Source organism: Tauraco erythrolophus, chromosome 8 (assembly GCF_009769465.1).
Source record: "Tauraco erythrolophus isolate bTauEry1 chromosome 8, bTauEry1.pri, whole genome shotgun sequence".
Taxonomy (NCBI): Eukaryota; Metazoa; Chordata; class Aves; order Musophagiformes; family Musophagidae; genus Tauraco; species Tauraco erythrolophus.
The window spans coordinates 43,490,712-43,515,225 of NC_141472.1; the positions used below are offsets into that span (position 1 = coordinate 43,490,712).

The 24,514-nt window shown below is 49.7% G+C and overlaps 1 protein-coding gene across 5 annotated transcripts in view; it reads left to right on the forward strand.

The window, feature by feature from the left end:
• The first annotated feature begins 364 nt into the window (after window positions 1-364).
• Window positions 365-24,514, forward strand: part of FMNL2 (formin like 2) — a 148,913-nt gene continuing 124,763 nt past the window's right edge. For all 5 annotated transcript variants that reach the window (XM_086615400.1, XM_086615401.1, XM_086615398.1 and 2 more), the window contains exon 1: window positions 365-481. In XM_086615400.1, coding sequence (XP_086471526.1) covers window positions 365-481 — 117 coding nt within the window. The remainder of the gene's footprint in view (window positions 482-24,514) is intronic.

Below are 24,514 nucleotides of genomic sequence, written 5' to 3' on the forward strand. Positions count from 1 at the left end.
GCTCCCCCCCCCCTTCCCCCCCCTGCTCCGAAGCCATCCCCGCGGCGCCCGGCGGGTCCGCAGCCCGCCCCTTCCCCGGGGGCGGCGGCGGGACTACGAGTCCCAGCGCGCTCCGGGCCGGGGCCGGGGGCGGAGCGGCGCTTTGTGCGGGCGGCGGGGCGGCATGCGGGGGAGCCGCAGCCGGAGCGGGAGCGGGAGCCGGAGCCGGAGCGAGCCCGCCCCGGGGGGAGGGCGAGGGCGGTAAGCCATGACGGGCGGCGGCGCGGCGTTCCGCCGTCGGTGCTAGAGGGCGACCGCGGGGCGCGGAGCCCGCCTGGCTCGGCGGCGCGGAGCGCGGAGGCAGCGCGGAGGGGCCGCCGCCGCCATGGGCAACGCGGGGAGCGTGGACTCGCAGCAGACGGAGTTCAGGGCGCACAGCGCGCCCCTCAAGCTGCCCATGCCCGAGCCCGGCGAGCTGGAGGAGCGCTTCGCCGTCGTCCTGGTGAGTGCCGGCCCCATTGTCTTTGGGGAGCGGGTCGGGCCGCCGGGGAGGGGGCGCCGCGTTCCGCGGGCCGCCGCGGAGGGCGGAGGGGCCGGCGAGGAGTTGCGGGGCCCCGCGCCTGGCCCGGGGTGGGTGGGGGGCGGCTGGTGCGCGGCTGGGGATCGGGGAAAAGTTGGAGAGCGAGACGGGAGCTGCCCCGCCGCGCTCTCCCCCGCGGCGGCGGCCCCGCCGGTGGCACAGGTGGGCTCGGCGGGGCGGTGCCGCCCGGCCGGAGGCGGCGGGACGGGGCCGCGGCGGGAGCGGAGCGGCGCGGGGGGGCACGGCGTGTTTGCCGGCTGCGGCTCTTTGTCTCGGGAGCCCCCGAAGAGCCGCCTTCCCCCGAGCCGAGGCGGTTCCGCAGCGCCGGGGTCTGCCCCTCCTGGCGGGCGAACCTGCGAGCAGCCGCCGGGACGGAGCAGCCCGCGGCGGCTCGCTGGCGGCGCCGGCCCCGGCCGTCGGCGGAGGGGAGCGGGGAGCCCCGGTGCGGCCTCGCCTCGGCCTGGCGGCTTCCCGGAGCCCGGGGGCTGGAAAGGGGCCCGCGGTGGGGCGGTGGGTCCCCCCCGCGGGACGCGCCGGTTCTGCCGTCCCCGGCACGTGTGTGCGGTTCACCTGGGGCTGGTTCCGGGCGGTCGGCGTTTCTGTCGGGCTCTGGTTTTTCTTTTTCTCTTTTTCCCCTCGCCTGAGAAGCACGACGGACTCGGTGTTTGAGATCCCCTTCCCAGGAGAACTTCCCGAGGAAGAGCAGCGCTTCCCTTGGTGCTGCGTGGGGGTGTTTTGGGCAAAGGTCCTGTTTTCTTTCAGGTATCTAAGTAGTGCAAGCGAGTTATCGTGACCCATCTATTCTTCCACGTCCTTCTTAGCTTTAGAGCAACGTTTGCGTGAAAAACAGAAGCTAGGGGAGGAGAAGGAATAAAAGCCATGTGCGTGCCGTGCCCTGTGTTACCCGTAATGCCATGTGAAACCCTGCGAGGCAGCCTTTGCCAGAGTAATTCCCGGATCAGGTACTAGAGTAACCCCCCTGGTATTTGAAATACTCCCGGTGCTGAGCGAGGATTCACAAACCGGTGTGTGTTGGGGATTATTTCTGGTTAGACCCAATTAGATTATCATGTCTAAGAAAAGAATAAGCCTATTCAATCAGGAACCCCCACTGATGAGCCAAATGGCGAGTGAGATGTTCTGATTATTAGGCACAGTGGAAAAAAACCTGATCTTGCATCGCTCTTGTCAGGGAAACCCGTGGTTGTCTTACAGATGGGAAATGCCCCCACAAGCAGCGCATGGCTCAGAATCAAGTCTTGATTTATCTTAACGTGCCAAAAGGGTGCCTGGCTTACTTGGTGTGCATGATCTGTGGGAGAAAATTAGTGGTTTTGAGTTAGGACTGATTGATTAGATCAGAAAAAGGAAGAGACATCATTTGGGAAAGCAGAGTGCGTTAGGTACGTATAACGTAAATATGGGAGATAACAGGACCACGCCTGTAATTTCTTTGAGGTACTTGAAAGGAGTAGATGGCATCTGGTTTTAGAAGATGGACTTAAATTAAGGATCAGAGGACGAGTGCTGTAGCTTTGCTGGAGGGAGCAGCAGGCCGTACAGATGCATGTCTGTACAAATGGGGTTTCGGATGGTCTGCTCCCATCGGGAGGAGCTGCAAGATGAGGCCCAAACAGCACTGCTGGAACAGCTAAAAATCGCCTTCAGCCTCTTCTCGAAGCCAGCCGGGGATGGCTGGTGTTTGTTGCAGCTTCCAGGAAATATCTGACCGGTTTATGAAAGCATAAACTCCTAGGCTGTTATTATTTTGTTTTCTCTGTGGCTCTGAGGGGAAGATGACTGTGCCACTGGTCAAACCCCAGAACGGGGTAGGCAGTAGAACAGCAGGGATTAATGAGAAAGGAATGGTGGTTGGGGGAAAAAAAGATGAGGAATATTTTCTGTAGGGAGAGGGGATTAGTCAGGAGATGAGAGTATGAAGAAGGAGACGCTGAAGGTTATAGGACCAAATCTCACCTACTTCACACACTGTCTTAAGAAATTAGCCTGGCACAAGCGTTGCTTGCGCACTCGGAGAGCCCTGGTGAGGTCCCGAAGGGCTTTCTTGACAATAGCAATTTTTGTACCGCTAATGAAATTTCCAGGACTGTTTTTGACATTGATGAACATGCAGCTCGGTTGAATTGCAGCTGCGGGCAGGTGTACAGTCGTCGCGCTGAGTGATGCGTCTCCATTTCTGTACGTAAAGAGTGGAGCTGCACGGGAAAGGTTCCTCCTGGGCAGCCTCACAAAAGTATTTTGAAGTTTTGTTCTTCTCTCCTTACGCAAAACGAGCACAGTGAGCCACAGCCCTCTAAAACGTGCACATCTCTGAGGAGAGCACAGATGGGTCACATTTTTACTGCAAGTGCCGTGACATTGACTGTTCTTTCATTTTTTTCCACTTTAAACATACTTTCCGGATCTTCTCCAGGAGCTCTGTGGTCCCTTCAGCAAGGGGATGGGTGAGCAGCAGCGTGCTGGGAGGTGATGCACGTGTGCACTAGCTTGTGTTTGCTGGGTTGTGAGCAGCCTTAGTCTGAAGGAAGGTCTCTGGTGAAGTAGTTTGTCCACTTCAAACATAGTCACCTTACTGCCTCCTTGGTTAGTCTCGCTCTTTGGGGTGCATGAATTGCAGGAGACGATGGGAAGTGCTCCGGGTCATGTTTTTTGGTGAAGCTCTGAAATCTAACTGTGCTACTACGCTCCTCCAGTCCATAACGGTGCCATCGGTGTCACCGAGGATGCACTGAGCACACGTGCAGCAGTGCCCAACCGAGGTGAAGGACGGCGATGCCGGGTCTGGCTGCATCACACCCCTTGGTCCGCTGGGCAAATAGCATGAGAGGCTTTTCCCTGTGGGTCTGTGTCTCCTGGTGCTATTTTTGGGACTGGTGTAGTACACGTGCTTCCCTGACTTGTTTGTTGGGTTGAGATTTGTACTCGTCTCTGCTTGGGAGGACCAGGGTCTGTCTGTGTGTTTCAGGAAGACATCCTATTTGATGGGGTGTGCTTTGAGGAGAAAAATGCGGAGCATAACCCAAGAGAGATCCGTGTTTCTATCTGTGAGCCAAGTGTTCTTTCCGTCCCTTCAAACTGATGTGAATTCTCCCCTTTTGATAGGACATGTGAATTAATTCCCTTAGTTTCATGTTTACACAGGAGCGTGAAGTCCAGGGACGTGGCGGTGTGTTATTGCCACCGAGTTCCCAATTTGCCCGCGAGGAACGCTGGATAAACTGAGAGCCAGCTCCTGGCCCTGGCACCGACTTTGAGCTCGCCAGCACTGGCACAGCCCCTCGGGTGCACATCTGCAGGAACCTCCTGCCACTGTCCCTTCCCCAGCATTCTCGCTTTTCTTCCTCAGCTGTGTTGGATGTTTTTCCTGGCTTTCTGCTACAGACACATGGGGCAAGTGCGCGTAAATCATGAATTCTGGTAACCGACCCCGGTTTATTGCATAGGAAGCCATTGTTCAGCCCGTGCGAGCGCCTTTGCAAACCGAGCGTGGCCGCAGACGTTATGGCATCGCTCTCCGATGCAGTGAGTCGCCGGTTCGGAGATGTGGGGGGACAAGCCAGGCTCCTGGCTCCTGCAGCAGGGTGGTCTTCCTCTGAACCGGTAACGGCGTTGCACGTTTGCAAATGACACATGGTTTGGAGGAAGCAGCCAGGACAGAGTTGGCAGGGTAAATTGTTGCCTAATGAGCTGTGATTGACATAATTTGACTGCTGGATTACAAATCTGCGGTGAGGCTAACAGGAAATATCCTCTTACCCCCACCAAGTGGTGTTTCGTTTTATAAAGGAGTCTTCTGTGCCCGGTCCTGTAGGATGGAGGGAAGCGTTTGAAGGGTGAGGGGAGCGTGGAGGGAGGAGGTGTTTCTGTGCTCCGTCCTCAGTTTGCCGCGATGGTCCCTACCTGGAGGCAGGGCATCAGCTCTGCTTCTGTTGAACGCACGCGAGGCTCTGCTGATAGGAACTTCTTCGTTCCGCAAGAATTTCCTTCTTCACAGTGGATTTTGTCCGAGCATCGTTTTCCATACCAGTCAAGGGAGTTTTAGTGTCTATCGCTGAAGAATTTGAGAGCTCAGTGTGAAAACGCCGTAACGTTTCCCAGCTGTTTTCCATTCCTCTTCCTAATCCTCTATCAAATATATTATGCATTGTTTTATAATATATACAGTTTAGAGTCTGCAAATCATTAAAGAGCATGACATGGCTGCAGGAGGTATCTGCGAGGTAGTATTAGTTCCCTTGCTTCCATGGGGTTGATGGGGCACTGGATTCTGTGTTGCAATTCCCAAATTTACCAGAACTCTCATGGGATGAATTCCAGTTGAGATCCTGTACTCTCATATCAGGCGTAATTTGTATGGGTTTTGTGGAATTTGAAAGCAGTAATATGGAAGCTGAGAGACACTAAATTAGATTTAGGAACCCCCTTCAGCAAAAGGAGATCTCTCAACTTCAGGTATTGAAGAGACCTGTTGTGGTGTCTTGGTCAGACCTCGTCTCTGACAAGCTTCTGCCCTTGGGCTCTTTCATAGAATCACAGAATGGTTTGGGTTGGAAGGGACCTTAAAGATCATGTAGTTCCAACCCCCCTGCCATGGGCAAGGACACCCTCCCCTACACCACGTTCCTCAAAGGTCTCATTTAAGTGATTCAAGCAATGACATGTTTTGCTTGAAGAAACAATCTAATAAATCACATCGTTAAATATATGTATTTCTGAAGGGTTAAATTCATAGAGTGAAGTAGTGCTTAGTGCTGACCCATCTGTCAAGATGCCTTGTAAATCACTAGATGGCATGTCTAAGTTTTTTTTTTTCCACCTAGACATCACAGGAGAACATATTGGTAAAACTTTTTTTTTTTTGAGTGTCTGGAATACAAGGATACTGTGGTGGATATTCAGCTGCTAGCAAGTTAGTCACATTCCTAAAATTCATTTCAGATCCTGAAAACCCGGAATACTTAAAAAATCGCTATGCTGATGTAGATGTATATATTTTTTTCTATGTACCATTTTTCCATACAAAATAATAATCCCCTTAACTTATTGGGCTCTAATGATGGAGGTCTGCACCCATTCTGTCAAACCGCGTGTGTCACTCGTTCGTAAGCTCCGAATAGCCTCGGAGGAAGCAGTAGGCTTTTTGCCCAAGAACCCAGGTGATGGGGGTTGCTGTTGGATGCCCACGCAGTGGGGCTGGACCCACCTCCCTGCTCCCCAAAGGGCTGGGGGTGCTCGGCAGGGGCGCCCTGGGCAGCGCGAAAGCCTGGATCTGCTAAACCCGGATATGGTAATGATGGCAAAGAGGTTTCCCAATCCTTTTTGTGCTGCGTGCTGTATGAACCCATCATCATGTCATATTCCCTTGCAAATTGCTCTCTGCTTTTGTCTAAGGCGAATAACAACAGGTCAATCAACTTGAGCAGGCAGAAAACAAAACGGGGTGAGAAACGTGCGCATCCGTGAACTTGGCAGGGTTGGTACTTGTTTTCCCTTAGGTGTGCGTGGTGTTTTTTTGCAGTACAGACCCTGCTTCCCATCCGCAGCCCCCGTGCTGTGCCAGGCTCTGGGGAGCACCCCGCAGCTGCTGTCCCATGTTTCTTCTGGGCACGGGTCAGGTCTCTGCACAGCGCTGGTGGGGTGAGCTCACGGTGGGGCAAGGTCCTTGCCCTGGCTGTGCCCACATCTGGGATGGCTGGTGAGTAGTGACCCTTGGGCTCGCGGGGCGGTTGCTCCTGCGGGAGCTGAATTCCTCCTGCCGAGCACACAGAGCTGGCAAAGCCCCTGCCTTCACCCTTAACCTGCACCATTGTCTTTCCTCCCGTGTGCTGAAGCTTTATCAAGCATCTCTATCAACTTCCTTAACCCTGCGTGCAAGATAAAGGTTTTTTTTTTATTTTGTCTTCCCAAGCGAGGTCATGCAAAACTTGGCCCCAGGGTGTTAAATGGTCTCTTCTGTATGTAGTGGGCGATGCTCGGGAAAGAATTCGAGAAACAAAATGAAATTGAGAGTTTACAAGATGATCCTAAATAAAACAGTAGCTGTCGAATTGTTTTCCATTGATGGTTGAATGACTTGGAGCCACTGGAGTCTACCTTTAGTCTTTCATTCAAAAAAAAAAAAAATCACTTTAGCTTTTCATGCTATGTGAAAAGGTATGAAAGTCTACAGAAACTTCCCTCCCTTCCCTAAATAGCAAAACCCAGCACAAACACCAAACCAAACGAAACCATTTGATTTCCACCTTGTGTTTGTTTGAAACTACATAGTGGTACATGTTATTTTTATGATGTTTTTGCATCATTCAGCAAAGACTGTAAATTATTCAAGCAACTTTATTAGCGTCCAAATCCTTTTAAAAATAAAACAGCTGTCTCAAGGTGTGCATGCTAATTATTGACCCTTGTCCTTTGCTCGTATGATTACTTGGTGTTGTGGTTTTTTGGACTGAGGGTCGAGACAAGAACCGAAAAGGGAGCACCCACCAACCATGGTCTCGGGCAAAACATGACTCAGGCTTATCTTCTTAAAAAAAAACAAAACAATTTATTAACAGTTACTAAACAAGGGACATAGGGGAACGAAACCGGTTACTTGAGAGGAGAAAAAAAGAGAAAACAAGGCCAGATCTTAAACACAACAACCTCCCCACCCCCTATTTTCCTTTCGTTCCTGGCTCTGTCTTCCCCCCAGCGGCGCAGGGAGACAGGGAATGGGGGAGTACAGGTCAGTTCATCCATGTTGTTCACTGCCGCTCCTTTCTTAAAGGAGGAGGAGTCTTTACACCATTTTTCCCTTGCTTCGGTGGATCCCCTACTCACAAAGAAAAAGTCCCCAAACTTTTCCAAAGTAAGTCCTGCCCGCAGGATTGCAATCCTCCCCATGGATCGCACCAGTTCGGGCTTTACCAGTCTCGGCCTCTTAGGGAGCTGCTGCCACTCGCGTCGGCGTGGGTCGTCCCACGGTCTCCAGATGCCTCCACGACCTCGTCGTGCATTCCATGCCCCATTATCAACAGTACCTGGTCGCGCATCCCCTGCTCCACGACCTCTCCTGGGCTCAGGCATCTCCTTCCCGACGTGGGTTTCTCCACAGGCCATGAGTGGGCCGCTGCTCCGCCGAGTACACCCTGGCTGCAGGGGGGCCGCCTGCCATCTCACACTGATTTGCAAGGGAAGCCTCAGCTCCAGTACACCTCCTCCTGCTCCATCTTTGCTGACCCGGTCGTTGTAATTGTCTTCTCTTAGATATTAATCCTCTCTGGGGAAGCTCGGCCCGGCGGGCACCCCGGGAGTGGGGCGCTTACCGAGTCCCCCATGCGGCTCCCCCGGCGCCATCTTGAGCACATGGCGCCGGCCCCGGGCCCGAGCGGCCGCTCGGCCGGGAGCCCGGAGCGAGGGCAGCGCCCTCCTGCTCTCTCCTCGCTCCTGAGCAAAAAGCCCCTTCCCGCCCCTTTGTCCCAACTTAAATAGGGCAATTCGCAGAGGCGCCGCCTTGGCTCAACCTCCCCCGGGGGGGATGGGACTCAGATCTGGTGGCACAGGGAGCAAATCCCCTCCCCTGCCACCAGAACACCCCCCCACACATCAAACTATCACATTCCACCCCTCGCCTCTGCGAATTCCCTATTTAGGCACAACTTCACTTAAAACATTGAACAAGAACACACATTTCACAAACAATCCACCCCTAGTCCCTTCACCAAACACAACAATCAAAGTTTCCCAAGGTCCCTCTGTTTTCACCACTCTGGAGTCCATGTTTTGCCCGTTACCTCTCCCAATCACTATTCCTATCTCGAATTCCTCAGCCCCACGTTGGGCGCCAAAATTGTTGTGGTTTTTTGGACTGAGGGTCGAGACAAGAACCGAAAAGGGAGCACCCACCAACCATGGTCTCGGGCAAAACATGACTCAGGCTTATCTTCTTAAAAAAAAAACAAAACAATTTATTAACAGTTACTAAACAAGGGACATAGGGGAACGAAACCGGTTACTTGAGAGGAGAAAAAAAGAGAAAACAAGGCCAGATCTTAAACACAACAACCTCCCCACCCCCTATTTTCCTTTCGTTCCTGGCTCTGTCTTCCCCCCAGCGGCGCAGGGAGACAGGGAATGGGGGAGTACAGGTCAGTTCATCCATGTTGTTCACTGCCGCTCCTTTCTTAAAGGAGGAGGAGTCTTTACACCATTTTTCCCTTGCTTCGGTGGATCCCCTACTCACAAAGAAAAAGTCCCCAAACTTTTCCAAAGTAAGTCCTGCCCGCAGGATTGCAATCCTCCCCATGGATCGCACCAGTTCGGGCTTTACCAGTCTCGGCCTCTTAGGGAGCTGCTGCCACTCGCGTCGGCGTGGGTCGTCCCACGGTCTCCAGATGCCTCCACGACCTCGTCGTGCATTCCATGCCCCATTATCAACAGTACCTGGTCGCGCATCCCCTGCTCCACGACCTCTCCTGGGCTCAGGCATCTCCTTCCCGACGTGGGTTTCTCCACAGGCCATGAGTGGGCCGCTGCTCCGCCGAGTACACCCTGGCTGCAGGGGGGCCGCCTGCCATCTCACACTGATTTGCAAGGGAAGCCTCAGCTCCAGTACACCTCCTCCTGCTCCATCTTTGCTGACCCGGTCGTTGTAATTGTCTTCTCTTAGATATTAATCCTCTCTGGGGAAGCTCGGCCCGGCGGGCACCCCGGGAGTGGGGCGCTTACCGAGTCCCCCATGCGGCTCCCCCGGCGCCATCTTGAGCACATGGCGCCGGCCCCGGGCCCGAGCGGCCGCTCGGCCGGGAGCCCGGAGCGAGGGCAGCGCCCTCCTGCTCTCTCCTCGCTCCTGAGCAAAAAGCCCCTTCCCGCCCCTTTGTCCCAACTTAAATAGGGCAATTCGCAGAGGCGCCGCCTTGGCTCAACCTCCCCCGGGGGGGATGGGACTCAGATCTGGTGGCACAGGGAGCAAATCCCCTCCCCTGCCACCAGAACACCCCCCCACACATCAAACTATCACACTTGGGGAGTATTTTTCCCTGTTGGGGTTTGGGTGCTGGGTGCTCCTTACGCTTGCAGAAGGGACTGGTCTGGTGCTTCATCTCGGATCAACACCGCCTCGGTTTTTAACAGGGTCCAGGCAGTCTTTTGCTCTCATTTTGAAGCCTACACCTGCTGAATAAAAGAGATTTTTTTTTTTTTTCCCAGTCTGTTAGAAAAGATGGTTTAAATCTGTCATCTTGGTCTGTCAGTTCTTAAGCTAAGGGAGTGAAAGACCCTACAGGAGTAGCTGTTTTTTTTTCCTCATTATTTGTGGCTTGGAAAACATCCTGAAGCAAAACCAAGCTTTGACATTCACTTTCTGATCTTTTGTTTGGTCATTGGGGTGTTACTAAAGGGCAAACTTAGTGCCAGTTACTGCCTTTTCCCCCAAATGCGTTTTTAGTCTTGAGCTTTCAGCATTTCTGCCCATTTTTCAGTGGTGTTGCTGTTCTTCTTCCAACTCGGTAACAGAGAAATGAGAATGAATACAGCCCACTGTTCGTTTTTAGGAGTGGAAAATCCCTGTGATTGATTTCAGTTTTGCTTTTGCTTTTCTTCGCTGACCCAACTCCTGGTCTTTCTGCAACGTGTGACACTGGCTTTTGAGCAGCCGGTTCCGGAGCGGCTGGGAGCGGGAGGTGCCCAGGGAAGGGTCCCACGGGGCCGGTTGGGGCTCCGGTGATGCCATCGCTACTCATGCCCACTACTTAATGCTTTTTGTACGTTATGGAACGTCCAGTCCCACGTCGGCGCTGGTGCCCCGTGCTGATGTGTGGCTTGGGTAAGGGAGTTCAGTCGACCTCGTTGGTTTTGCCGCAGATTCTGCTGCGCAAGTTGCTGTCCGGAGTCGGTGCCGTCCCTCGGGAGGGTTTGGCAGTGTTTACACCGCGGCTCGCTGGTGCGCTCCGACACGTGAGGGGATGTCTGGCAGATGTTGGTGACTCGTGCCTAACCAGATGTGAAGCTTCATGTGGAAGGGTGTCATCGACTTGGCTCTATTTGAGCTCCTTTTAAATCGAGGTGCTAACAGGGTGCTCCTGAATAGAGCGTTCGTAAATAACAGGAACTGCAAATTTGAAATTATTTTAAAAATGCTAAGTTCTTTGTCCTGCTTTGAGTTTGCAAGGACGGTCTTCCAGAAGAGAGAGTGAAGCAGGCCTGGAAATCATACCAGCATCCCCGTGGCCACCCCGTGCCCTGCTTGCAGACCTCCTCCTTGGCGTGACTCGGCCGGGCAGGGAAGGCTGATGCCCGGCTCTGCCCGGAGGAAGCCGTGGAGGAGCACGTCCCTGCACTGCCATCGTGACCTTGCACGGAGCGGGAACTGAAGAGCTCTCCGCAGCACGATGAAATGAATTATGCAAAACATGCTAATGCAGCAATGCTCTTCGGCACCAGTTAGTTTTTAAGCATCTGGGCTGCCTCTTGAGTTTGAATTAAGCACGTTATGATCAGGATCAAACTACTTTCCAGTACGGGAAGCCATAAAGCAAATCGCAAGGGAAGCGGTTGTTTTTCCCAGTCCCTTTCGGGTACTGTCCCCTCGGGAGCAGCGCGTGACAGCAGAAGGCACCGCTGTTCCAGATGGGCTTTGCAGGGTGGTGGTTGGTCTCCCAGGATGGAGCGTGTCCCGCTCTGGAGGGTTTTCTCTCCGCTGAGAAAAATGCAGTAATAGAGGTAAATATGATTATTTTTTTTCTTGGTATCCGGAAGATTAGACCTTAAAACTAAGTGAGGACGTTGCCTGTTCCGAGAGGAGCATTTTGAAACACGCTTCCAGGCAGTGGCAGCGAAGCAGCCCTTCCAGCCGCCGGAAGGCTTCCGCAGCGGGCAGGGTGCAGCCACGGTTTGGACAAACTGAGCTGAATTATGGTTTGTTTTCTTCTTCGTTTGTTTGGAAGAGTCCGTTTGGGAATTTGGGATGGGAAATAAGTGACACCAACTCATTGAATTTGATTTATAATTGTGTTAAAAAATATCTAGCCTAAGAATCCAGCAGTTGGGAGCTGCAGCATCACTGGAGCCAAAAGCCTCAGCCTGCTGGTCAGGTGAAAGCACTTTCAGTGGCTATCACTTAAAAAGCAGTAATTCCCTGTTTATCACATCCTTCCAATTTCAGTTCTGAAGGGTCAGTGTAGTAAAATGAGCAGGTTTTTAGGAGTTGGACTTTGTGCAGTTGCACCAGTTGACCCTGAAGGGCTGTGCTCGTACCTCCATAGCGTTGTCGCTGAGCAATGCCGTGTTCCCGGTTACTTCTGCAAAGGGCTCCTGGATCTGTCGGTGGCAGAAGGTACATGATGTGTGCCCCTGTTTTAATCGAATATTGTTTCACTTGCACTGATTATTTTGACCTTGATCGTCTGCTTTGTAGTTTTAATTACTCAAGATGCACAACATTATGTATGGATACATTGGAAAACATAAGCATTAATTTGTCCCAGGCTTCGTGTCTTCCTAAAATAGCATCTCGCTGCCTTTCACAAGTTTCGTTGCATAAAGACTTGGATAATGTATAACTTGTATCCTCTGTTATGCTGTAACATTTCTACATGCTGTAGAAATTCGACGTGTGTTCGTTTTCAATTTACCAAGGGATCTCTAACAAAACGAGTGTTTGTCTTCTGTAGCTGTGCATCGTTAAACATATATTTGGGGAGGACAGTCAGAAAGCAACATAATAGTCGTATTGTATTGGAAATGAATGGTCTTCAGACGAGCGCTGTGCGATGCGTGGACCTCCAGGACTCTGCATTGCAACTCTTGAGAACAACTGTGTGTACTTGATCATGAGCTGGAAACGTGCCCAAGCGCTTCCCGGCTGGAGCGTTGGAGAGGCAAGCGGGGACACCTCCTCCTGGGCACCCTGTGGCTGTTCACCCTGGGCACTGCCCTGCCGTGTGCTGGGAGTGCTGGGGTGGCAGTGGTCAGCGCAGCCTGGGCTGTGCCCCGGAGAAAACTCCCATGTCAGAAGGATCCTCAGGAAAACCCCCAGCAGATGGGACTTCTCTCGTCACAGTCCCTGGACGGTGGAGAGAGCGAGCAGTATTGACCCTGGCCTCCTGCCCTTTCAGAAGTCGTATCCTAGTCCAGCAGACAGAAGTGCTCGGTGATGGCAGCAGGAGCCCACAGAGCTGCCCTTGCCTTCTCCAATGTCTGTGGCCTGTTCTGGGGCTCTCCTCCATGTGGGTGTTGGCTGAGGGCAGAATTTGCTCCTGGACAAAAGATCCTTGAGGCCTCCAGGAGCGTATATATGAAGAAGTCTTAGGTTTTTTAGTGTGTGTTTGAGTGTTGTGAGAGATACCTAAAAGTACAAGAGTTAGTGGGGTGATTTTTGTGTTTGTTTGGGTTGTGGTGTTTTTTTTTTTTTATTTTATATACTTTATTGGGCCAGAAGTCATTTTACTATAAAAGGACTTAGGGTGAATATAGATTGTACATCTGTTACTTGTTTGTCTGCGAAATGACTGTACAGTTGAGGCCAAAAGCGAAGAATAGAGAGTTGCACAAATTGGCAAAGTTTCTGAAGTCTTTCAGAAGCCAGTAATTAAAATGAAGCAGCAAATTGTTCAATCCAGAAATTCTGGTTGTTTATCCATCTAATCCTCTGGCATGTCCCTCTACTGACTCCTTTCATCCTGCTTTCCACCTCCTAAGAGAGGCAGACCGATAACACCCATCTGCCTCCGGCGGTGTTGAAGCCAGCTGTTCGGGCAGAGGTGGGCGACACCGTTGCCGAAGGGGTCTGTGAAGCGGTGGAGGTAGCTTGGCAGAGCTTGTACAGCAGATTTTTGACAAACGTTTCCAATAATTTAGTGCGTTTGGGAGTGCTTCAAAGGGCTTTCTGCCCAGCTCTGAGCCTTACAAATACAGAAGATCAAATAAATTAACTATCACAAATATTTAACTTAAAGTGTGGTCAAATAGAAGCTTTGATGTTGCATGTGTATATGAGACCCTCTGTGTATCCGTACGCTCTCACACATCTGTTAGGTCAACGTATGTCTTCTCTCAGACACAATAAGCCTAACACTGCAAATCTAAATAATTGTGTTCCACCTTCCAGGCAGGCGTGTTACCTGGTGTCGAAATGCGATGCAGTGTGCAGAGTTTTACAGGGGAGCCGATGGTGAGCGCGTCATTGCCCGGTGCAGTCGTACTTTTGAGGCTTGTGGGGCTGGTTGGCGTGCCACCCCTCCAAAAGGCCACGGCTCGCAGGGTATCATAGAATCATGGAATGGTTTGGGTTGGAAGGGACCTCAAAGACCATCCAGTTCCAACCCCCCTGCCATGGGCAGGGACACCTTCCACTACACCAGGTTGCCCAAAGCCTCATCCAACCTGGCCTTGAACACTTCCAGGGATGGGGCAGCCACAACTTCTCTGGGCAACCTGTTCCAGTGCCTCACCACCCTCAGAGTGAAAAATTTCTTCCTTATATGTAATCTAAATCTCCCCTCTTTCAGTTTAAAGCCATTGCCCCTTGTCCTATCACTACATGCCCTTGTAAAAAGCCCCTCTCCAGCTTTCCTGTAGGCCCCCTTTAAGTGCTGGAAGGCTGCAATAAGATCACCCCGGATCCTTCTCTTCTCCAGGCTGAACAGCCCCAACTTTCTCAGCCTGTCTCCATAGCAGAGGTGCTCCAGCCCTCGGATCATCTTCGTGGCCTCCTCTGGACCCGCTCCAGCAGCTCCACGTCCTTCTTGTGTTGGGGACCCCAGAGCTGAACGCAGTATTCCAGGTGGGGTCTCACGAGCATAAGATGTTGCTCCTTTGCCAACACTGCTCTTCCGGTGAGCTGTCAGTTTGACGTAGCGCTAATTATTAAAGCGCGCCGTGGATTAAGCCAGGAAGTGCTTGGTGTAATACTTTAGATCCTTTTGTGATAGCATCTGGCTCACAGGTAGCTCTGATGAATTGTTGTGAATCTTGTTCTCTAAAAATTGCAGCTCCTTAAAATAGTTTGCGAGTTGTCATGTCTTCTCGGCGATGCTCTCCCAGCGCGCGGGGAGGCGGCGGTGTGTCTGTGAAGTGCTGAGTTCTCCGTGTCAGAGCTTCCACTACAAATGCCTGTTCCCTTGATCATGTAAATGAGTATCTAAGCGTGGCAAACGTACACTATTATTTTTGGTAAATAAAACAAGAACTTTTGTGCTTCACGGTGTTTTTTTATCTGTGAATCTTTGACGAGCCTCGCAGTGCTGCAGAGGAAGACGAGGAGTGAGAGTTACACTTGTTATTTTTCGAAAAACGAAGGCTGAATTGCTGTGAGCCCCCCAAAACAGCAACAGGACAGAGATTAGAAGTAATGTCTCCCAACTTCCCGGCGCTTGCTGTAACCCCTGGGAAAAGAAAATGGGAATGTTGGCTTCCTCTCCCTGCGCACATGTGTTGGACACATTGGGAAGCCGCTGTGCCTCTCGCCAGCCCACGTGGGGATCGGGGACCCGGCAGCTGGTCGTCGGCTCTTTGAAGTCACCTTTGCAGATCCCTGTCAGCTTTTCTTCAAAGTCTTTCATTTGCCTAGCTCGGTTAGGCAGGAGCTGAAAAGCAGCAGTTTAGTTTGTTTATTTTCTGGTGTTTCAGAGCATCTTCTCTCTTTGATGTATTTAAAAAATCTCGTTTTGTCCTGGTTTTGGCTGGGACAGAATTAATGGTTTTGTTTGCCTCTCCCCCCTTCCGGTTTTGAATTTTCTGTTGTATTCTGGAGGTGAGATGAGGTTTTTGTCCCTCTTTGTGTATGCACACGTGCATGAATTGAAACATCTCTTTCTGATGACCGCAAGGCGTATTTCAAGGATAATTGGTCTGTGAGTCCAGATGAAGGTGGGAGAGATTATATTCATCCACAGATGCTTCAGTCTGGAAAAGCTGGTTGTTGTGCAGTCTGTTAAGCACACCCCGCAAAGTGCTGCAGCACCAGTGCCGCGCAGAGGACCTCTCGTTTGGAGAAGTAAAAGGCAGTATGAAAGCTGGGGTGGAAAACGTGGATGTGGAAATTGAGGATGAAAGGAGGTCGTGAGGGTCTGAAGAATCATCTTGACTTGGAAATTAATTCCGTGTTTTCTAGCAGAAGAAAAAAGACAAATTTATTCTTTAATGTACAGATGTCTGAGCAGATGAATGATGTACACAAAACACTGGGGAAAATGTTTTTCTTATTTTTTTTTTAAATCCTTGTATATGAGAACCTGTAATACCTGGGATAGATAGTCAACAGTGATTTCCTTGTGCATATTTCTCGTGCTGCATAAGTTAGTGAGAAGAGATTCAGCTGATTTGGATCAAATGGCAAAATAATGGGAGAAGAGAAATTGAAGAAGCCGAGTCAGATATTGAGCTGATGAAAATGAAATGACCTTTCGTATCAGCACACATGAAGGTTTACATGGGCAGGTATGTGACTGATGACCTTTCCCTCTAAGCGAGGCGTCTCTCTTGCACACAGGGAGTCTGCAAAAGCTTTGGGCAGCAGATCGTTGGTACCGCACCGTACGGTTACCGCAGTTGTGCGGCTCTCCGTTTGTAGCCCATCGCTTGGTATGTGAGCAGCAGAGATGTCTTCCAGAAACAAAGCTGTGCATGCACCTGTAAATCCAGACTGCTGTTCAGACCAGAAGGCAGGTGGGCTTTCTCTGTATTAGAGAAGGATTTTGGCAGATTAAGTGCTTTAATTAGAATATAAAAGAAATTGTACAAGAGTTTAGGTGAGCCCAGTCCTTCCCCGTTCAGCAGCAGCAGGATTCCTCGTCAGCAAGCACGATGCAGATGAATTCATCCTTTCACAGAGCGGGGCAGGAAAGCCAGTTTGCAGTTTTCACGTGCTGATACCGCTCCTGCATCCTCAGATACTGCAGTAATCGCGGAGGGCAGTCCGTGCGTGGTGAGCACGCTGGATCTTCGGTTAAGATGGGGAACTCAGATACCTACAAACGTGAGGAAGGCAAAAATTGATTAAGCATGAAATTCTTCTCTAGCAGTGAATTCTTGGTCGGCTCAGAGACAAAAGGTTGCCCAACTGAAAAGAAAAAGGGCTTTTACTGAGAAAGCTCAAAGCTCTGGCTTGTTTTTGCTAGTGTTTTATGTCTGATGGCAAATCTTTGTTAAAGGTGAGTTATCCCTTCTGTTTAGCAAGTGGAGTGAAAACTCCTCAGGTGCCCTTGTAAGGCATTCAGTAAGGGGTTAAAACCGGGTCCCTTTTAGGTGCTCTGAGGAGGTGGTGATCCTCCAGGTGCGGCAGCCCGTGTAGACCAGAGTACTCCCTGTGTTTCTAGTGCAAAGCAGGGTTCCTTGCTCTGAATCAACCCGGGCAATGTACATAAATAAGCATATAGATACATTGAAAGAGAAAAAAGAATACCTGTTGTAATATTTTTAAGGTTAACCTACAAACCTGATGGAGTACATTGGCCCAATTACTACCGCTGTGCCAAAGTGTGTTCCGCAGAAAAGATGCGTGAGGAGAAAACCACCTCTTAACACCAAAACAACCCCTATTTGGATTTATTCCATCTTCAGAAACAGTGGGTCTAGGGATTACTTGTTAAGAAGATATTACTCGTGTGATGGCTCTGCCTCGGTGGTGCATGTGTTGCGTCTGCTCAAGGGCTGCCCTTCCCAGCAGGGCTGGTGGCTCACAGGGGAGCTTTGGGGAACACCAAAAGATTTACTGCAGTGAGAGCTTTTCTCATGAAGATACTGGTGAAAAACAGGGATTCTTTTGCTGAACTGTAAAGCAGTGTAGCCAAAACACTGATTAAGGCCTTGGATGTGGCTGCTGTTATCCTGCTGAGCTTTTAGGGTGGCTGACCTTGTGCTGTGTGATACCACGTCCATGGACACGTCTGCCGTTCTTCTGTGGAAGCTTTATGCACTGATCTCCAACGCTCAGTAATGACCTAATTTTGGTTTCCAAGTTGCTGCTCCTTACTCCAGGTGCTGGGGGCCTGGCTGTGGACTGCTTCTTCCTCTTTCAGTTAGTAGAGATTTTTCGTCTTCTGCTAATTCCCTTGGTTAGCAATTTTTGGATTGAAACTTTCCCTTTCCTCACAGGAGTGGGAATCAGCAGCTGTTGCAGCATCTCAGCATAGTATAATAATAATAAAGGCTTTAGATAGTGGTTAAAATAGAACAGGTCAGTAGATTGATGGATTTTTCTGGCCAAACTCCTTCCTTGGAGATGCCTGTGCGGGTCCCTCCTGCAGGTACTTCTCGGAAGCTGTGCACAGCTGAGAGTGGAGTTTGGTCTTCAGCAAAGGCAGCGTTTGCATCGCTGCTGCTGCCACGTTAACTGCCAGCACAGGACAGAGACGTTTTAAAATGATAGAGATCTTAGAGTCTTTGCATTTGCACCTTGTGCTCCAGGAGTTTTACCAGGTGGCATCTTATAGCTACCAAGCAGGGCTTTCTGGTGGGGTGGACCTCATGATGGTTGACCTGCCAGGCCTATGGGGCAAGAGAGACCCAGCAGGGCTCTTGGAGGGGTTGTGAGAGTTATTTATTACCTGTGTGGGAACCTTAAAGGCATTTTAGTACTTTCGTGAGCCTTGGCCTAAATACAGACTTGGCTTTGTGTTGCTGTGCTTTGTTTGTGGATCCGTGCAGCCATGTGGGAAGTCATAGAATCATAGAATGGTTAGGGTTGGAAGGGACCTCAAAAATCATCTAGTTCCAACCCCCCTGCCATGGACAGGGAAACCCTCAACTACACCAGATTGCTCAAGTGGTGTGGTCTTTCATGGAAAAGTTAGGAGAAGCTGGGTGGTGGGTTGGCACATTCATTATGTTTAGTAGAAAAGCAAAGGGCACACTGGCTTCATTGCAGACATGGATTTTACATTAACTGGACACTTCAGATGCAACTGAGGAACTGACTTCAGAGCAGCCTGCTCCGTTTGCCTTCAGTTATCTTGAAGGCATTTCTAACTTTGTGGGAGGGAATGTGGCTGAAGAAATATCAACATGCCATGAGCAAGTACAGTTCATTAGAGAGCACGGTTTGAATTTTTTTGCATTAGTAGGAGGCTGAACTGTGTTGTTTCTGTCTTGTTTGTGTACTTGGTGGTGGATGGAGGGAGGGATCTCGCGTACTGTGCATTTGAGCAGCGGGGAGCAACTTGACAACGTATAAGAAAAATTCATCATAATGATAGAGCTTGGGGAAAAAAGGCTTAGGTTTGCTGCCCCACAGCCGTGCCAGCCCCTGACTTGCTGGAGCAAGTCCCCCTTGTTGGGTACCCTGAGATGCATGGGAGGCTGGTGGGAAGCAACACTCTTCAGGGGATGCTGCGGTTTAAGACAGTGGTGTTTAACCGTCTCTTCGCTGGTGCCGTTATCTTGTCTGCCAAGCTGAGGCCGTGTGTCCTGTGGTAGGCGATGCGATCTATTATGCCACGTTTTTCTCACGTTAGGATTGCTTTTACACTCTTCCTTCAGCCTGTAGCTTATGGAACAGCGAGGCTTTCTGAGCACTGCCACCATGTTTTTGTCACCAGAACCCGGAGGTGTTGGTGCATCTTCATAGCATGTGTTTTTGCAAACCTCGTGTAACTGTGCAACCATTTTTTCTACTTTTATGTCACATTATGATCTCTGGGAAATGTCACCAAGTGTTCCAGCTGAATAAGAAATCAAAAGACAAGCCCTTTCTTTTTAGGATAATTGCCTGCTGTTGCTGCTCTATCCCCAGGGAGTAAAAGCACTGGTACGGCTGTGGGCTCTGCCCGGCGCAGCTCTGTATCCCGCAGGCTTATCTGGGCGTTGGAATAGTCCCTCAGGCCCCCTGCAAGTGACCATACACACGGATACGGGCTAACACTGCAGTGGTTTTGTCTTAAAGCAGGATTCGTGTCTCCTGAACGCTTCTTCTGACACTGCTGGGCGCGGGTGTGAGTGGAGGTTAGGCAGGGTGGGTGGCTGGGTACCAGGCTGTGCTGCGTCAGACCGGTGAGGAGATGCAGCCCCAAGCGCAGGAGACAGTGGCAGGGAGAGCGGGCAGCCTCAGCCCCAGTGGTGAGGACACCCTCACCTTCCTGAGCTGGCATGGCTGAGATGGGGTCAACTGGATCAAAGATGATGTTCGTCAAACAAATCACTGTTGCACAGGTGCCTGGATGCACCAATGAGTTGGGTTTTGTTGGGAGACTGTGCATATCTGAGCACTCCATGTGCAAGCAAGAAGGTCATAGAATCATAGAATGGTTTGGGTTGGAAGAGACCTCAAAGACCATCCAGTTCCAACCCCCCTGCTGTGGGCAGGGACACCCTCCACTACACCAGATTGCCCAAAGCCTCATCTAACCTGGCCTTGAACACTTCCAGGGATGGGGCAGCCACAGCTTCTCTGGGCAACCTGTGCCAGTGCCTCACCACCCTCAACGTTAAAAACTTCTTCCTTATATGTAATCGAAATCTCCCCTCTTTCAGTTTAAATCCATTGCCCCTTGTCCTGTCACTACACGCCCTTGTCCAAAGCCCCTCTCCAGCTTTCTTGTAGCCCCTTTAGGTACTGGAATGCTGCTGGAAGTTATCCCTGGAGCCTTCTCTTCTCCAGGCTGGGCAGCCCCAACTCTCTCAGCCTGTCTTCATAGGAGAGTTGAAGCAAACGTCATTCCGCTGATCTCATGGTATTTACCGTCTGAAACGTATGGCTGGTCGATAACATCTGGTGGATAGCACTTTTAATTCAAATGCCACTGATGCTTCTGAAAGATGCTTTTCAGTGCGTTCATGGGACCCGATTTCACTGGCGTTAAAGGCTCTTCCATTTGTAGAGAGATACATCATAAGAATTGGGCTCTGAGTTTATTTGAAATTGCGCTGTCTGGTCGTGCTGGGGGTGAGGAGCAACGGCAGCAAAAGGCACTAACTTGCAAGAAATTTTTGTGTCTAGGTTGACGAGGAGTGTGGATGGTTATGCGTCTGTAGGTGCAAATCTAATCTTTTGTCCTAATCTGACAAATTTATGAGCGGTTGATGGACTCCAGAGATGATCTCTGCTCCTCCTTCTTGGTAAAAAATACAGTCTTCCTTCTAAGTGTGGTAATTCTCTGCATTACAAGGCAGGACAAATATTTTTTTGTATTTTTTCATCTCTTGTCTGGATGCATAAGATGAAATTAATACCCACAGTTCTTTAAGAACCTCACTGATGCAACTGAGGGCAGAATTTGGCCTGTGTTTTCTTAGTTTTAATCTACAACAGTCTTCATTCTTAAACTGGAGAGGATTCACACTAGAAATACACACAGCAAGTGTTTTGAAATACCCTGAGGCTGGAGTGGGGAGCAGGGGTGTCACGGGGTGGCTGGTGGCCAGGGTCGGTCCCTCCATGGCACGTGGCAGGTGTTGCCCTCCTTGTCCGTGGTGTCAGGTGAAGTGCCCATTCCCTGTTTTTCTCCTTCCTCCCACCGTTAGGTTTCATCTGGCGGGGTTTGTGTTAGGGCCGTGCCTTTTGCTCTCCCCAGAGCACTTCCAACATGGGTAAAACTGCTTGGTTTTCCTCGCCTGGCTCTTGTAAGAAACAAAAAAGTCTTGGGTTGAATATTCAGCCTGAGACAGACCCGATGTAGAGACTTCAATGAACTCGTCGATGCTTGTCACAGTTAAAAGCATCTGGAGATGGGCTGGCAAGAAAGAGAGAGTAATAAATCGCATTGTTAGCCTGGCAAGATGGACTTCCATGTAACTGTAAGCACAAATTTAACTGGAAATTTAGGAGTGAAGCTAACTTCTGGCCGTTTACAATATTATCTCCTTACGTAATAGGAATAGTATGTATTTGTTTCTGGACATAGCATGTTATACATGAGCTTCTGTAAAATGAAAAGGTTTTATTTTACTTTAGATGAAACAATAACTGTACTTTCAAACCTCGAAGAGTTGACTTCTTTGGATAGTGTTTTACACTGGATTTTTTACTTCCTTCTTTCTGTTAAGTGCTCAAACCCTCAGATTACATGAAAATATAAAACTTTCATTTTAATACGTAACATCTTTTCAAAAGACTTCTCGGAGTCCCTGACTTGTGGTAGCACCATGTTGTGCAGAGGTTATGTTACATGAATAACCATCTCACTTGTAATCTTAGTCATACACGATTTAGCATCTATAGAGCTTTTACTGTTCTTTTACGTAATAGTTAAATCATCTGGAAGACATATTTCAGTTTCTACATCGTGTATTTTTTCTGATGTTAAACTAGTCTAAAAGGCAGCATGAGTTTTCTTCAGTGTGCAGCGCTGAGCACTCAGGAATGATGTCCCACCTCAGCAAAGTGTCTGTGGTCAGCATGGGATACGTCAGAAACAGCTTAATAGCTTTTTTAAATCTGGTGCACAAGTTCCAGATGGTGAGAAATTCTCTTTACCCGGTAAGATTTCAGACTGCCCTGCCTGAGTGTAGTTGCTCTGAGCTTCCTTTCTAAAAACCGTAATATTCTAATAATCAAAAGAATAAGCCCACAGCACAGACAGGTTTTTCTCTTTCTTTCGAAACAGATTTTGTAACTGGGAACCAGTTAGAAGCAGGTGTTAGTTCGGAGGCACAGAAATAAAAAAATCCCCGCTTTTTGTTTTAAAGCTTGTTTGCCAGGGAATAGTAATTTTACATGAGGCTACAGAAGCGCTGTTTCAGTCTGGTCTGTTCCCTGGCACTCGCTCTGCCCTTGCAGCTGACTTGCCCTGCTCACGGATAACGGCATGCGGAGTTTGCCACGGCCTTTCCTTTGCTCTCCTGGAAGGCAGGTGTGGAGTTAGCTGGGTGGTGCGAACAGAAGATGCTAAAAGGCAGCTGGGATGCAGTGACTGTGGTATCAGAAGGTGTTTGGGGTCCGTTTGGGTACCAGTCTGGTAACTGTGAATGAGGCACTGGAACAGGTTGCCCAGAGAAGCTGTGGCTGCCCCATCCCTGGAAGTCTTCAAGGCCAGGTTGGATGGGGCTTTGAGCAACCTAGTGTAGTGGAGGGTGTCCCTGCCCATGGCAGGGGGGTTGGAACTAGATGGTTTTTGAGGTCCCTTCCAACCCAAACCATTCTGTGATTCCATGAAATCAGTATTGTATTGCCCGTGGGCGTTGTGAGACTGGGCAGGCTAATGCGTAGGAGAGGCACTGATGGGCCTGGGGGTGGCTGACCTGACCGCTGTTGCTGGAGGAGTTTCTGGTGGAAATAAGGAGTTGAAGTGCCCGTGCTCTCTGTGCATCCGTAACAGCCTCCTCCCTGCTCGTGCTTCCGTTTTGGTATAGATGTCATGGCTTGTGTTCTGTAAGCAGGGGCCAGCAGTGACTTGGGATGGAGATGACAGGTTTACTGTTTTATCTTCTCATTAAAAGATGCTGCTGTAATTCTTGAAGTGAAGGCAAAGCCTAAGGTCTTTGATACAAGGGTGTTCACCTCAGAAGCAAATCGACCGGTACTGTAGCACTAAAGTCCATTGCAGCTCCATAATAGGTATTACTGAAATATTGTCTATGGTGGTCACATTCCTGATAACATTTCATGGATGAAAAAATGCAAGAGAGCGTTCTGCAGGAGAGCAGTCCGGATGCGTGGTCCAAAGGCCTTTAACACTTGGAAGCAGTTACCAGTAGAAGAGGTTTCTAAATAATGGTGAAACCATTTACTTATATAGGAATTTTAATTTAAATTACTTAGAGTTTCTGGCCATCTCATTAGAAAAGTTCATGCACTGGCATATACATCATGCCCGAGTTCAGTGTAATTAGGGCAATAACCTGGTTTTGGTTGTCAATGGATGGATGATATGTGTTGCAGATAGGTACTTTATCACTTTGTGTGTGAACTTCACCTTTCCTTCGAAATGCGTAACAGCCAAAGATACGTAGTTACCAAATTTCTTATGTTGAATCCTCAAAAGCTGTTCTTTTTGTTAATTTATGAGTCACGAAGCTGAGGAAAACCTCAAATGAGATTTAATAAGCTCTATTACCAGTATTTATGTATAAGATGAATTGAATAATCCAAAAAAACAGAGCTTTGTTCATATATTCTCTTTCTTCTTATCCTGAAAATGAGTTAGGATGATTAAGTGCAGTGGAGACAGTGCTTCGACTGAATTTATGCTAATTGACAGCTAATGAATCAACTACTTTCCAAATAAAGACAGCCTTACATGCTGCTAGGTCAAGTTTAATAATCATTTGGAGTAGAAATCTAGGGAGAAACAAAGCACTGTCCCATGCAAATATAGCACTAGAGTACTAAAAATGCAAGAAGTTTGTAGGTTGTGATAATTCGACGGTAATGTGCATCCCCTTTTGGGGTGGTCAGAAAATGATATCACCCCGAGGCAGTCATATTCTCACCAGACCAAATGAGATTTTGTCTCTGAAAATGTATAATTTAAGGAGTGACTTCCAGCTCTCCAAGTAGAGTGTTCTTTTCATCTTAGCATGTGAATATTAGCGCTGGAAATCCACCAAAGGTGCAGCCAATTGTTATCGAAACGAGGGACAGATGCCTGGAAAAAATGCTGGGTATGAAATGAAAAGGCTTTATTTAAACGTTGGTATTTAGGAGCGAGTTCTGCAATCTGTTTTCTAGGAAGTAATCCAGGAAAAGGGGATCCGGTGCTGGGGAAGGAGCTGGCAGTGAAAGCAGGCTGCCTTGCTACGGGGAGCTCACAGGAGCTAGGGAAGAGCGAGTCCCTTCGTTGGATGCTCTTTGTAGGGAAGAGTGAGTCCCTTCGTCGGATGCTCTTTGTAGGGAAGAGCGAGTCCCTTCGTCGGATGCTCTTTGCCGGGTTCTGTGCACTGGAGGGCTGCAAAAAGCAGGTGAGAGTCGCTGCAGGCGCGGTGTAAGCCCTGCCTGCTGCTCTAGGAAGGCCTGGAAAGCTTTCTGCTAAATACAGATATAGCTGGATAGTTCTGCGTTTTTCTTGGGCTTTTTAAAATTTAACG